We start from the raw sequence: 14491 nt of genomic DNA on the forward strand, positions 1-14491 counted from the left end.
CATATGCATGAATAAGCAGGTTTCAGTACTGCCTAAAAAAACATTACGTAACGAAAGCAAACCAATCCTTGAGCATCTTAACTTTCATACCATCTTGTCAGGAAGCAGATTACAACATGTGGGTTGTGGAATAATGCCAAATGAAGTTAGATTTGATTAAGAACAACTTTATTGCAACAAAGCAGATTGTCAGAGTAATGTCAGACAGTAGTACATCAGTAAAGGTGACAGACTTGGGACATTAAACCTCAACTGTATGTTGGTATTACATTGTGCTGGAGAAATCACACAAATCACCTCCAGTCTACAGGGAACTGTTGACAGTCTTCCTTAAAGGAAACAGTTGGGTTGGTTACTTGAGTTTGACACTCTTTTTAACTCCAGCACGAATACCAGACAGCTCTCCACTGTATCTTGTCTCCTCACGACGGACTTCACGAACCTGGAATACATTAAATACTTTCATGTAGATTTCTTTGAAGAACTAGGAATTCCAACAGTCTTTTTGTAATTTGGCCCATAATTGACAAGTTAAATGATACAAGTTGTCAATGTTGCTTTCAAATACTGTATATAATACCGTTATACAGCAGTGGTTCTGAAAGATTTACCTGAAGGTGTCAGTAATTCCTGCAAAGCACTTCTAGTCAATCATTCATAGGATCTGTATACACTGCAACTTCAAGTTTAAATGTAGTCTACAAACCTGTCCCTTTCTGCGGATCTTGGCTCGTCTGAACTTCTCTCTGTGTTTGACTCTGGGATTGCGGTCAATCTTCTTCCTCTTTGGTGTAAGCCCTTTGTTCTTGGCCATCTTCAGGAAGGATAGAGCAGCATGTGCTAATTAGACTAATGGTTTAAACTAGGAAGGGAATATAATACGCTTACAAAGTACAAGATTGATCTGAAGGCCATGATTTTATGTATTGTGAGAATAAATGCCTCATACTGTGCTTTGTACAATGAAAATGTGAACAAGAGACATGAACCAGTTCATTTTGTACATGAAGGCTAAGATGTACAATAAATCATGGCTGCTGTATACTTGAATGCGTGTGTGTGTAACTCATTCTAATTCTCAGAGGGTGTTGCACTGTACCTGGTAGGTAATGCGTCTCTTGGCATCTGGATCCACTTCGTCATCTCCTGCCTCCTCCAATCTGCTACGAGGAAACAGATCTACCATCAAACCCTGCCCATCTCATTCCTACTCTTTGAACTTGAATAGAGTACCACAGTATGTCCCAATACCCATAAAACCCAATATCCGGTCAAACAGGGAAATGGTTAGAATCTTTTTTCCACCATTCATTTTTCCCATAGGGGATTTTAGAAACAGCCTTACAAAAAAAGATTGCAGTTCTGAAACTGCAGTAAAAGTGCAGTAACTGCAGTCGACTGGTATTTTGGACGCAGTAATTGCAGAGTACTGCAGTTGAACTGCAGTTACACTACAAAACTACTGCAGTAAAACTTTTTTTTTTACTCATTTCGGATGCAGTATACTGCAATCTTTTTTTGTAAGGGCACTTAAAATAAGGGCTGCATTTCGTGAAGGCTTACCCTGGCGTGACGTTTTGATAACCGTGTAAATCTCTTGGTTAAGGTGACTTATCAATATAGTCGCTTGTATTTACCCCCAACCAAAAAATTGCCAATTATCTGCTAATGTGGATATCATAAAGAACTACAAATGCCATGATCTGAGTGAGACTGACGAATCAAGGCAACCCTAAGAATCTCTGGGTTAACTATCTGTAAGCTAAAATGTAGTAATGAATAAATTGGCAACATTTCTTTAAATTGACACGATACCTGTTAGCAAAGGTGTCAGCAGGAGCTTGCAGTGACTTGTAGTATTGCATGATATCTGCACTCGACGAGCTGTATAAGGCCACAAGCAAACAATAAAATGCTCATCCTAGTGTGTAACCTTTAACTAGGCAAGTCAGTTAAGAACAAATTCTTACTTACACTAAGCTATGGACCATGAGACTAAACACCTCCCTCTGCAATTGGATCCTGGACTTCCAGACGGGCCCCCCCCAGGTGGTAAGGGTAGGCAACAACACATCTGCCACGCTAATCCTCAACACCGGGGCTCCTCAGGGGTGCATGCTTAGTTCCCTCCTGTACTCCCTGTTCACCCACGACTGTGTGGCCAAGCACAACTCCAACACCATCATTAAGTTTGCTGACGACAACGGTGGTAGGCCTGATCACAGACAACGCTGAGACTGACCTCCCTATAGGCTGAGACCTGGCAGTGTGGTGCCAGGACAACAACCTTTCCCTCAAGGTGAGCAAGACAAAAGGAGCAGATCATGGACTATAGGAAAAGGAGGGCCAAACAGGCACCTATTAACATCGACGGGGCTGAAGTGGAGCGGGTCGAGAGTTGAGTTCCTTGGTCTCCACATCCACAAACTATCATGGTCCAAACACACCAAGACAGTTGTGAAAAGAGCACGACAACACCTTTTCCTGAAAAGACTGAAAAGATTTGGTATGGGTCCCCAGATCCTCAAAAGGTTCTACAGCTTCACCATCGAGAGCATCCTGACCGGTTGCATCACCGCCTGGTATGGAAACTGCTCGGCATCTGAGGCGCTACAGAGGGTAGGGCATACGGCCCAATACATCCCTAGGGTCAAGCTTCCTGACATCCAGCACCAAAAAAATTGCCCTAGTCATAGACTGTTCTCTCTGCTACCGCACGGCAAGCGTTACCGAAGCGCCAAGTCTTAACCTGTTGGGTCTAGGGGGCAGCATTTGCACGTCTGGATAAAAAAAATGTACCCGATTTAATCTGGTTACTAATCCTACCCAGTAACTAGAATATGCATATACTTATTATATATGGATAGAAAACACTCTAAAGTTTCTAAAACTGTTTGAATGGTGTCTGAGTATAACAGAACTCATTTGGCAGGCAAAACCCTGAGACATTTTCTGACAGGAAGTGGATACTTGATGTGTTGTATTGACTTTAAACCTATCCCATTGAAAAACACAGGGGCTTAGGAATATTTTGGCACTTCCTATTGCTTCCACTAGATGTCACCAGCCTTTACAAAGTGTTTTGAGTCTTCTGGAGGGAGATCTGACCGAACAAGAGCCATGGAACGATGATGTCCCATTAGACACCTGGCGCGCGAGTTGATGTTGGGTACCCTCGTTCCAATACGTTATAAAAGAGTATGCATTCGTCCACCTTGAATATTATTCATGTTCTGGTTAAAAAAGGCCCTAATGATTTATGCTATACAACGTTTGACATGTTTGAACGAACGGAAATATATTTTTTCCCCTCGTTCATGACGAGAAGTCCGGCTGGCTTACATCATGTGCTAACGAGACGGAGATTTTTGGACATAAATGATGAGCTTTTTTGAACAAAACTACATTCGTTATGGACCTGTGATACCTGGAAGTGACATCTGATGAAGAGAATCAAAGGTAATGGATTATTTACATAGTATTTTCGATTTTAGATCTCCCCAACATGACGTCTAGTCTGTATCGCAACGCGTATTTTTCTGGGCGCAGTGCTCAGATTATTGCAAAGTGTGATTTCCCAGTAAGGTTATTTTTAAATCTGGCAAGTTGATTGAGTTCAAGAGATGTAAATCTATAATTCTTTAAATGACAATATAATATTTTACCAATGTTGTCTAATTTTAATTATTTAATTTGACGCTGACTTGACTGCCGGTTATTGGAGGGAAACGATTTCCTCAACATCAATGCCATAGTAAAACGCTGTTTTTGGATATAAATATGAACTTGATAGAACTAAAAATGCATGCATTGTCTAACATAATGTCCTAGGAGTGTCATCTGATGGAGATTGTAAAAGGTTAGTGCATCATTTTAGCTGGTTTTATGGTTTTGGTGACCCTGTCTTTGACTTGACAAAACATTACACACAACTCTTGTAAATGTACTGTCCTAACATACTCTAAATGTATGCTTTCGCCGTAAAACCTTTTTGAAATCGTAAAACGTGGTTAGATTAAGGAGATGTTTATCTTTCAAATGGTGTAAAATAGTTGTATTTTTGAAAAATTTGAATTTTGACATTTATTTGGATTCAAATTTGCCGCTCTTGAAATGCACCTGCTGTTGATGGAGTGCACCACGGGTGGCACGCTAGCGTCCCACCTAGCCCCAAGAGGTTAACAGCTTTTACCCTCAAGCCACAAGACTACTGAACAATTAATCAAAATGGCCACCCGGACTATTCACATTGACCACCCCCTTTGTTTTTACACTGCTGCTACTCGCTGTTTATTATCTATCCATAGTCACTTTACAAATGACCTCGACTAACCTTTACATTGACTTGGTACCGGTACCCCCTGAATATAGCCTCTTTATTGCTATGTCATTTTCTTCTGTTTGATGATTTTTTTCACTTCAGTTTATTTAGTAAAACATTTCTTAACTCTATTTCTTGAACTGCATATTTGGTTAAGGGCTTGTAAGTAAGCATTTCACAGTAAGGGCTACACTGTTGTATTCGGCGCACGTGACAAATAAAATATGATTAGATGTCTAATTTGATGCTAATTGGCATTTTCGAATCAGTTTAAATCGAGTCGAATATAATGATACAAAAGTCAGCTTGTCCGAAAGAGATTTATTTACATGGTTATCAAAACGTCATGCCAGTGTTAGCCTATAAGAAACACAGCCCTTATTTGAGGTGTTTATAAAATCCACTATGGGAAAAATGAATGGTGGGAAAATGATTGGAACCATTTCCGTTTGACCACTAGGTTTTATTGGTCCTACGACACCTCCACTGTGGTGCTCTATAATGTACTCCGGTAACACTCACCCTTCCTCAACCTGTGGGTCCTTGCTCTTGCTCTTCCTCTTCAGTTTCAGCCTCTCCTCCACTCCTCTGTAGAAGCGCAGAGCAGCCTCCTCATCCAAGTCAGAGTTTGAGTCTTCAGATGATTCCGCCCGAGCCTCCTCAGATACCTGACAACATAGGGAGCAGTCCAGTTTAAAGGTAGACCCGGCCAAATGACATCGTCACGAGCAGCACCGTAGATATTGCGTTGAAGGAGATGCAAGACTTCCCTCTCACACAGTTTATGCGCACGGGTTCGCTTCACACTGACAGCGTGGTAGCAACGGGACCAACACAGCAGAGAAGTTAAGCCTTGTGCATCTACGTCTTATCGCTGAGTCCACCTTGAAGTACATGCAACATCCACATCACCCAATGGACCAACGTCCAACTCATATCTCACCTTGACCTTCTTGTTGGTGATCTGCTTGCTGCTCTCTGACTTTCTAGCGGACTTCTCCTTCTGGTCTGCAGAGAGCAGCTGGCACAGCTGTGGGGCAAGCCGAGCGTCTACCTCACCCATCTCATTAATCAGCTGCAGGGACAGTCAGAGAACAATCAGAATCATACCAGCTACATGACAAGCACTGTAAGTTCACTACATACAGTATACCTACAATTGGATCAAATTACAATGCATCTACTCACATTTCTGTAAGTCAACAGTCTTTCAATCACAGGGTGGTTGTGTGCGGGAATACGCTTTGCTTTCAGGACCAGGTAGAAACTGATGTTTGTGCAGTAACTAAGGACAGAAATAACAATAAGCGAGTACATCCTCATTGGCATTGTTTTTGCAATTTGTGTCCCAAATAACATTCACACTTACTTTAGATAAAGCTGCTGTTTGGTCTTGAGGTAGTTGGCACCCTTTCCTGGTGGGATCCGTCCATCGTTGACCATCTCCAAAAGAGGCTGTAGCTCGTCCTTCAGCTCTGCCAACTGCACACAACACCATTGGCAAACAGCACGGCATTACCACACAACACCACCGTTAGTAACTGTAACTCTTGTTACAGGCTCAACAACATTAAGTGTGGATTACACTGCATGTTTCTTATCCTGCTGCACATACAGTAGTAGTGATGTTGTGGTTATCATACTGTCATGACGTTGGCCTCTGAGTACAGGGAGGACAGTTGACCCCCTCCCCCCTTGCACCATCCCCCAACCTACCTCCCCCCACCCAGGCCCTGTGTGAGGGGGTTGTAACATTCCAGGAGAATCTCTTGCCACATGGCCCATAGAGAGACACAGGACATTCTTCCAACTCACAGAATTGGGGAACCGAATGACATTTGTGTTCTGGAGAAGGTATGGAAGATTGGTGAAGAATCCAGCTACGAACTGGTCCGCTTGGTACAATTTTGTGATACTCAGAGACAATATAGCCATATTACCATAAAACGGTTTATATAATAGCCTCAGCCTTGCATCCACATGGTTGTATAGAATGTATTAATAAGGATAAAGCTATTTGTAATACATTGAGATGCTATGTACTGATGTTAATGTGATAGAATTATATTTCTGTACCAAGCTTAACTCAGTCATCGGCACGCCCCCAGGGACACAGACAGGACCAGGCGTCATGTGACAAGCTGTTCTATGTCACTATAAAACCCACCCTGATTTACATTTCTCCAGACCTGGCCTCCACTCCATTGCGAGTTGGCCAATAGGTTTGACCATCCAAGTACTCTACTGAAAGTGAACTATACCACGTGGTTAACTTTTAGACTATTGATACCGACAGAATAAGAACAAGTCTTTGATATTAATTATTAGTCTGCAGATAAGTAAATTATATCATTGAACGCGAAGACCAACGAAACACCCATTCTATGACGACATTAATGAATGTCGCTTTGAAAGATCCATTCTAACCGAGAGAGAGAGAGAGAGAACTCTCCAACAGAACGACGCTCCAACAAGGATCCCGACGACACACTGAGCGTAAATATATATTGATTGCAATTGTTCCCAAATGAGTGAGCGTTCATGGGCAATTGATTAGCATGTCAATTGTTAATATTAATGAACTCTGTACCTCCTCAGCTGAACATTTTAGGACCCACTGTTCTACAAGACACCAGCCATGCCTGTTAGCCACTAGGGCACATTACCAATTCTTTGTGATGATAATTACTGTTTGTATACTTTCTGTGAATTAATTAGTTTAGTAAATAAATGATTTTAAGACAATTGATGTATGGATGACTCTTAGTAAAGACTGGGTTCGTGCAGATACAACAATTTACGACGTTTGGAATGAGACTGGACGCGAGGTAAACTACACCATTTAAACCAGAAGATAATCGGCCTATACTATACTATAATAGAATATAATATATAATGTTATAATATAGGAAAGTTATATTAGGAAAATTATAACTTTGTAATCTGAATATTTTCCTTGGTGCCCCGATCTCCTAGTTAATTACAATTAAACGATTAATCAGTTTAATCGCGTGATAATAATTACAGGGAGTTAATTGATAAACATGGTACCCCAAAGACACGACAATACCTTTGACTTAAAGTCCTGAATGAGCTCCAGTAGCTCTGGTGACTCTTTCTTCAGCAGCTTCATCTTCTCCTTCTGGGACATCTGCTTCAGATCCTTCACAATCCTCTCCTTCTCCACCCCCTGCTCCTCTACAGCAAACTCCTACACATGCAGACACACAATGAGGACAACAGGAACATTTATTTATTTACTTTGATAGAGCTAGAGGCTCAAGCATGTACAGTTGAAGTCGGAAGTTTACATACACCTTAGCCAAACACATTTAACCTGTTATGGCTAGGGGGTAGTATTTTCACGGCTGGATAAAAAACGTACCCGATTTAACCTGGTTACTACTCCTGCCCAGTAACTAGAATATGCATATAATTATTGGCTTTGGATAGAAAACACCCTAAAGTTTCTAAAACTGTTTGAATGGTGTCTGTGAGTATAACAGAACTCCTATGGCAGGCCAAAACCTGAGAAGATTTCATGCAGGAAGTGGCCTGTCTGACAAGGTGTCGTTCTTCTTGTCTCTGTTTATTGAAGAGTGAGGATCTTAGCTGTCCCGTGACACTTCCTACGGCTGCCATAGGCTCTCAGAAGGCAGCAAAATGCAGAATCGTGGCTTTGCAGGCTCTGGCTGAAACAAAGTAGCGCGTTTGGGTAGTGGCTGGTTACAGTACTGTGAGACTCAGGCTCGTGCCCGCGTCGACCGAAAGCTTTGTTTACTTTCCTCTGTTTAGCTAAATGGACATTCCCGGTCAGAATATTATCGCTTTTTTACGAGAAAAATGGCATAAAAATGGATTTTAAACAGCGGTTGACATGCTTCGAAGTACGGTAATGGAATATTTAGATTTTTTTTGTCACGAATTGCGCCATGCGCACGACCCTGATTTACCATTTCGGATAGTGTCTGGGACGCACGAACAAAACGCCGCTATTCGGATATAACGATGGATTATTTTGGACCAAACCAACATTTGTTATTGAAGTAGCAGTCCTGGGAGTGCATTCTGACTAAGACAACAAAAGGTAATCAAACTTTTATAATAGTAAATCTGATATTGGTGAGTGCTAAACTTGCCGGGTGTCTAAATAGCTAGCCCGTGATGCCTGGGCTATGTACTTAGAATATTGCAAAATGTGCTTTCACCAAAAAGCTATTTTAAAATCGGACATATCGAGTGCATAGAGGAGTTCTGTATCTATAATTCTTAAAATAATTATGCTTTTTGTGAACGTTTATCGTGAGTAATTTAGTAAATTGTTAGCAAATTCCCCGGAAGTTTGCGGGGGGTATGCTAGTTCTGAACGTCACATGCTAATGTAAAAAGCTTTTTCTTTTATATAAATATGAACTTGATTGAACAAAACATGCATGTATTGTATAACATAATGTCCTAGGTGTGTCATCTGATGAAGATCAAAGGTTAGTGCTGCATTTAGCTGTCTTCTGGGTTTTTGTGACATATGCTAGCTTGAAAAATGGGTGTCTGATTATTTCTGGCTTGGTACTCTGCTGACATAATCTAATGTTTTGCTTTCGCTGTAAAGCCTTTTTGAAATCGGACAGTGTGGTTAGATAAAGGAGAGTCTTATCTTTAAAATGCTGTGAAATAGTCATATGTTTGAAAAATTGAAGTTTTTGTATTTTTGAGGATTTTGTCATTCGCGCCACGCCTATCATTGGATATTGGAGCAGGTGTTCCGCTAGCGGAACGTCTAGATGTAAGAGGTTAAACTCAGTATTTCACAATTCCTGACATTTATTCTGAGTAAAATGTCCCTGTGTTAGGTCAGTTAGGATCACCACTTTATTTTAACAGTGTGAAATGTCAGAATAATAGTAGAGAGAATTAATTATTTCAGCTTTTATTTCTTTCATCACATTCCCAGTGGGTCAGAAGTTTACATACACTCAATTAGTATTTGGTAGCATTGCCTTTAAATTGTTAAACTTGGGTCAAATGTTTTGGGTAGCCTTCCACAAGCCTCCCACAATAAGTTGGGTGTATTTTGGCCCATTCCTCCTGACAGAGCTGGTGTAACTGAGTCAGGTTTGTAGGCCTCCTTGCTCACACACATTTTTCAGTTCTGCCCACAAATTTTCTATAGGATTGAGGTCAGGGCCTTGTGATGGCCACTCCAATACCTTCACTTTGTTGTCCTTAAGCCATTTTGCCACAACTGTGGAAGTATGCTTGGGGTCATTGTCCATTTGGAAGACCCATATGCGACCAAGCTTTAACTTCCTGACGGATGTCTTGAGATGTTGCTTCAATATATCCACATCATTTTCCTGCCATCTATTTTGTGATACGCACCAGTCCATCCTGCAGCAAAGCACCCCCACAACATGATGCTGCCACCCCAGTGCTTCACGGTTGGGATGGTGTTCTTCGGCTTGCAAGCCTCCCCCTTGTTCCGCCAAACATAACAATGGTCATTATGGCCAAACAGTTCTATTTTTGTTTCATCAGACATTTCTCCAAAAAGTACGATCTTTGTCCCCATGTGCAGTTGTAAACCGTAGTCTGGCTTTTTTTAATGGAGGTTTTGGAGCAGTGGCTTCTTCCTTGCTGAGTGGCCTTTCAGGTTATGTCGATATAGATACTTTTGTACCTGTTTCCTCCAGCATCTTCACAAGGTCCTTTGCTGTTGTTCTGGGATTGATTTGCACTTTTCGCACATTCATCTCTAGGAGACAGAACGCGTCTCCTTCCTGAGCGGTAAGAAGGCTGCGTGGTCCCATGCTGTTTATACTTGCGTACTCTTGTTTGTACAGATGAACGTGGTACCTTCAGGCATTTGGAAATTGCTCCCAAGGATGAACTTGACTTGTGGAGGTCCACAATTTTTTTTTATGGGGTCTTGGCTGATTTCTTTTGATTTTCCCATGATGTCAAGCAAAGAGGCACTGAGTTTGAAGGTAGGCCTTGAAATACATCCACAGGTACACCTCCAATTGACTCAAATGATGTCAATTACCCTATAAGAATCTTCTAAAGCAATGACATTTTCTGGAATTTTCCAAGCTGTTTAAAGGCACAGTCAACTTAGTGTATGTAAACTTCTGACCCACTGGAATTGTGATACAGTGAATTATAAGTTAAATAATCTGTATGTAAACAATTGTTGGAAAAATTATTTGTGTCATGCACAAAGTAGATGTCCTAACCGACTTGCCAAAACTATAGTTTGTTAACAAGAAATTTGTGGAGTGGCTGAAAAACGAGTTTTAATGACTCCAACCTAAGTGTATGTAAACTTCCGTCTTCAACTGTATACTTTGTTGCTGATAATGCATACCTGAAGGAGGTTAAGATCATAGTCCTCCTCGCTAAGATCGACAGCCAATCGTCTCTGAATATTCTTAGCTTCTTCCTCTTCCTCTTCATCATCTGCCTCTGCGTCTTGCTGAGATTTCCCCTCTGCAACAAACCAAAAAAGTGAGTCGTTTCAAAGTAACAGCCTATGTCGAACAAACGTAACTACAGCAACCAGATTTAAATATTCAGGAATCATAGAAGACTACAGGTAACGGGTCTCAATAATATGAATGAATAAAATGTGAAATACTCACTGGCGGCCACATAGTCAGAGTCATAGAACATCTTCTTCCTGTTTCCCCATGCCATATCATTGGGGAGACCTAGGAGAAAACAACCACATTTAATATGTTAATTCAGCAAAATACACATGTAGGGGAAAAAAAAACAGGTTAATAGTGGAGTGGGTACAAAAACTGCTATAGTAGGTTGACATTGGGCTGTATAATTACCATCCTCCTTCTTCCCCTCCAGATCACTGTCCATATCAGCCTCCTCTTCTTTCTCCTCCTCCTCCTCATCATCATCCTCCTCTGAGTCAGTGAGGTCCAGAGCCATCACTTCCTCCTGCAACCCACATGATACTCATCGGCTCAATGTGACGTTTGCGCGGGTAAGTCATTCAAGTTCTGCTCTATTAGATACTGTTCGCCTGCAGTTGTTTGCCTTTGACTCACCTCGTCATCACCATCTTCCTGGTCACTGTCCATCTGAACACCACGCGCCAGGAGTTTCTATAGTGGCAAACGTATACAACATTAAGACTGAGTCGAGTTAAAAGGTAGTTAAGAAGTTGAACTGTACAAATGTATAGATGAGACTCACCGCGATTTTGTCATCGTGGAACTCATCGATCTTGTCCTTCGTATACTGTGAGGATCTCTTAAAAAGATTGTACGTTGAAAGGAGGTTGAATGGAAACTTTCAAATCTGTCTACAGCAACAATGACAACTATTGGTCAAGTAAGGGACATACTCCATAAGCATAGTTGACAATCAACATTGTGCAGATGTTGATAACATATGAGGTTAATCACACTTCTAGTCACACAGGCTTCTCCATAACATATATAGACTGTACCTTATCTGGGACAGGCATGTCCTTATATGCTTTAGGGTCATCTTCGTCAAATTGTTCCGTCTTCTTCACCGTAGGGGCGCGTTTGGTTCTGAGTGGAGCAGGGGGTTAAAGTTGTCACATCCAAGCCAGGGCCCAGTTTTTCAAAAGTAATCTATTTGGATTTCGCCTCTCGGATAGGATTAAATGCATAGAAATGTAATGAATAGAACGGACGAAACATGTACTTAAACGGTAACCTCCGTTCTATTCATATGCATTTAATCGTATTCGAAAGGCGACATATAGTTAACTTTTGAAAAACGGTGCCCTGGACATCATAAAGACTACAATCTTGCCATCTCATATGACAATTTAAAGGTTAAATGTCTAGCATATTGAACTAAAGTTAGCTAGATTTCTTTGCATAAACAGTTAACCTACCTTAGCGCCCGAACCATGTTGAGAAGCTCAGTAGAGTAACGTTTGCTTGCTAGCTATCTTACTAGTGGGATAACTTTTTCTGTTGCCTAAAAATGTGATCTTCCAAACATAAATATGACAGGCATAATTAAAGTCCTCGGTAAAAAAAAAAAAACGCTGTCTCTATTCCGGTGACTAAACAAACTTTAAATTGACAAATAATTGTTGGCAACTCCTAGCAGCCTCGCATTTTCTATTTTCTTTCCACGTGCTTCCGGGTTGTTTTCTTCCTCTTCTTCGTTGGGGTTTATAAGCGTTGCCGCCACCTACTGTACTGGAGTGTGGGCCAGAGACAGGGAAAACGAAATTCTTCCTGCCAGCCCCGTTGCTCTTAAAAAAATATAACAAAATATTTGAAACTATATTTAATGAAGTTCCACTCAATATACTCTTTGAACTAAATTCCTGTATCCTCTTCTCCCTCGTACTAGATCTCAGCCTCTCTCTTTCCCTCTGATACTCCCCACGCTGTAGCAATACATGCTCCACTGTCTCTGTTTCCTGGCAATAATCACACTTTCCTGTTGGATGCTTTCCTATCATATTTAAAGTCTTATTCAACCGGCTGTGTCCCACCCTTAATCTTGTAAAAATAGCCTCCTCTCTTCTGTCCCTTCCTGCCGTCCTCCCCTCCCCGACTTTCCTCTGTACTTGAAATAAATGCCTGCCCTTATTATCTCTATTCCACTGCTCCTGCCATCTCTGCACCATCACTGTCCATATCAGGCTTTTTGCCTCTGCCTTGCTCATTAAAACTACAACATCAACATACCCACTACTAAGTGTTTGTTTAGCCAGTATATCAGCTGCCTCGTTCCCCTCCACCCCCACATGGGCTGGGACCCAAGTAAAGCTTGTCTGTTACCCATCTGTCTAATCCTGCCATGGATTTGTAGCATCTTATCAAGCAGGTCTTGTCTGTTACGTGACCTAAAGGACTGCAGACTCATCAACACTGCACATGAATCAGAGAAAATAACTACTCTGTCTGGCTTGACTTCCTCCACCCACAGCAAGGCCAACCCAGTACGTCCTGTCCTTGGATCTTTTGAACCATTGTGTAAATGGCCACAACATGCTGATACACAGTATCCAGACGTCTCTTAAACAAATCAGATGGGTCAACACCCTCCATATCTTTCTGTAGTCTCTCCAACACTTCTAGATCAACTACTGGAGGCAGGAGTAGCCATGCTGGATTACAGGAATAGCTACCGTTGGACTAAACTCCCTTCCATACAGTCCCATTTTCTTCGCCTGGGTATTACCCACCCAGCTAAAGCGTTCCGTCTTCACTTGTGTTCCCAGCATGCCTGTAAAATCCCTTTCGCAGGATGAGACACCCCATGTCCCTGTAGGTTGATCCAATAATTCAATGCCAGCTGCTGTCTCCTAATCTGCAATGGCATATCCCCCATCTCCACCTGTAGTGCAGCCACTGGGGATGTCCAGAAGGCACCACTACATTTTCTGAGTCCTTGCCCCTGTATGACATCTAGTCTTTCCAATGAGGTCCGTGGTGCCGAACCAGATGCTTTACTGCCATAGTCTATTACAGATTGGATCAATGCAACATACATGGTCCTCAATGAGGAACGCCCAGCCCCCCACTCCTTCCCCATCAGACAGCGCATCACATTTAGCACCTTACACTTTCCCACCCCTCTCTCAATGTGTTCTGCTCAGGTCAGTCTGGTGTCAAAGTATACCCCAAGAAACCTGAAGGCCCCCACCCTCTCCAAGTTTCTCCCATATAACCTCAAGCATACCTCATCTCCCACCTTCCTTCTGGTAAAGAAGACTGTCTGAGTTTTGCTCTACAGAGAACCTGAATCCCCACATTATCTACACTGGTTGTCTTGTGGATATCATGAAAAATACTCGTAATACTACTGCCATCTAGCGACTGAACCAGAATATGACAATTTGGCTGAAAGAGATATTATATATACAGTGGATATAAAAAGTGTACACACCCCTGTTAAAATGCCAGGTTTTTGTGATGTAAAAGAATGAGACAAGGATAAATCATGTCAGAACTTTTTCTACTGTTAATGTGACCTATAATGTGAACAATTCAATTGAAAAACAAACTGAAATCTTCGAGGGGGAAAAATGAAAAATAAAAACCTTACAATAACCTGGTTGCATAAGTGTATAACTGGGGATGTGGCTGTGTTCAGAATTAACCAATCACATTCAAACCCATGTTAAATAGAAGTCATTACACACCTGCCATCATTTAA

At 41.6% G+C, this 14491-nt stretch overlaps 1 protein-coding gene across 2 annotated transcripts; it reads right to left on the reverse strand.

The window, feature by feature from the left end:
- Positions 1-151: 151 nt before the first annotated feature.
- utp3 (UTP3 small subunit processome component) lies at positions 152-12464 on the reverse strand. 2 transcript variants are annotated; one of them, XM_014166272.3, is made up of 15 exons: positions 12207-12464; positions 11787-11874; positions 11531-11587; positions 11383-11439; positions 11158-11272; positions 10960-11028; positions 10686-10807; positions 7392-7532; positions 5691-5803; positions 5510-5606; positions 5265-5396; positions 4844-4989; positions 1100-1160; positions 707-814; positions 152-442 (listed from the first exon to the last, which is right to left on the reverse strand). In XM_014166272.3, the coding sequence occupies exons 1-15, from the start codon at positions 12221-12223 to the stop codon at positions 353-355; spliced, it is 1413 nt and encodes a 470-aa protein (XP_014021747.1). In that variant the 5' UTR covers positions 12224-12464; the 3' UTR covers positions 152-352. The 2 variants fall into 2 exon arrangements, with proteins under 2 accessions (XP_014021747.1, XP_014021746.1); XM_014166271.3 differs by having other exon boundaries at positions 1100-1163.
- Between the last annotated feature and the right edge of the window lie 2027 nt (positions 12465-14491).

Source organism: Salmo salar, chromosome 22 (genome assembly GCF_965601325.2).
Source record: "Salmo salar chromosome 22, fSalSal1, whole genome shotgun sequence".
Taxonomy (NCBI): Eukaryota; Metazoa; Chordata; class Actinopteri; order Salmoniformes; family Salmonidae; genus Salmo; species Salmo salar.

What these genes read in the sequence shown, in the direction of transcription:
- utp3 (XM_014166271.3), bottom strand. An exon ending in ACATGCCTGTCCCAGATAAG is followed by an intron (nt 11,588 to 11,786) that starts GTACAGTCTATA and finishes AATCTTTTTAAG; the next exon opens with AGATCCTCACAGTATACGAA. An exon ending in GACTGTTGACTTACAGAAAT is followed by an intron (nt 5,397 to 5,509) that starts GTGAGTAGATGC and finishes CTGTCCCTGCAG; the next exon opens with CTGATTAATGAGATGGGTGA.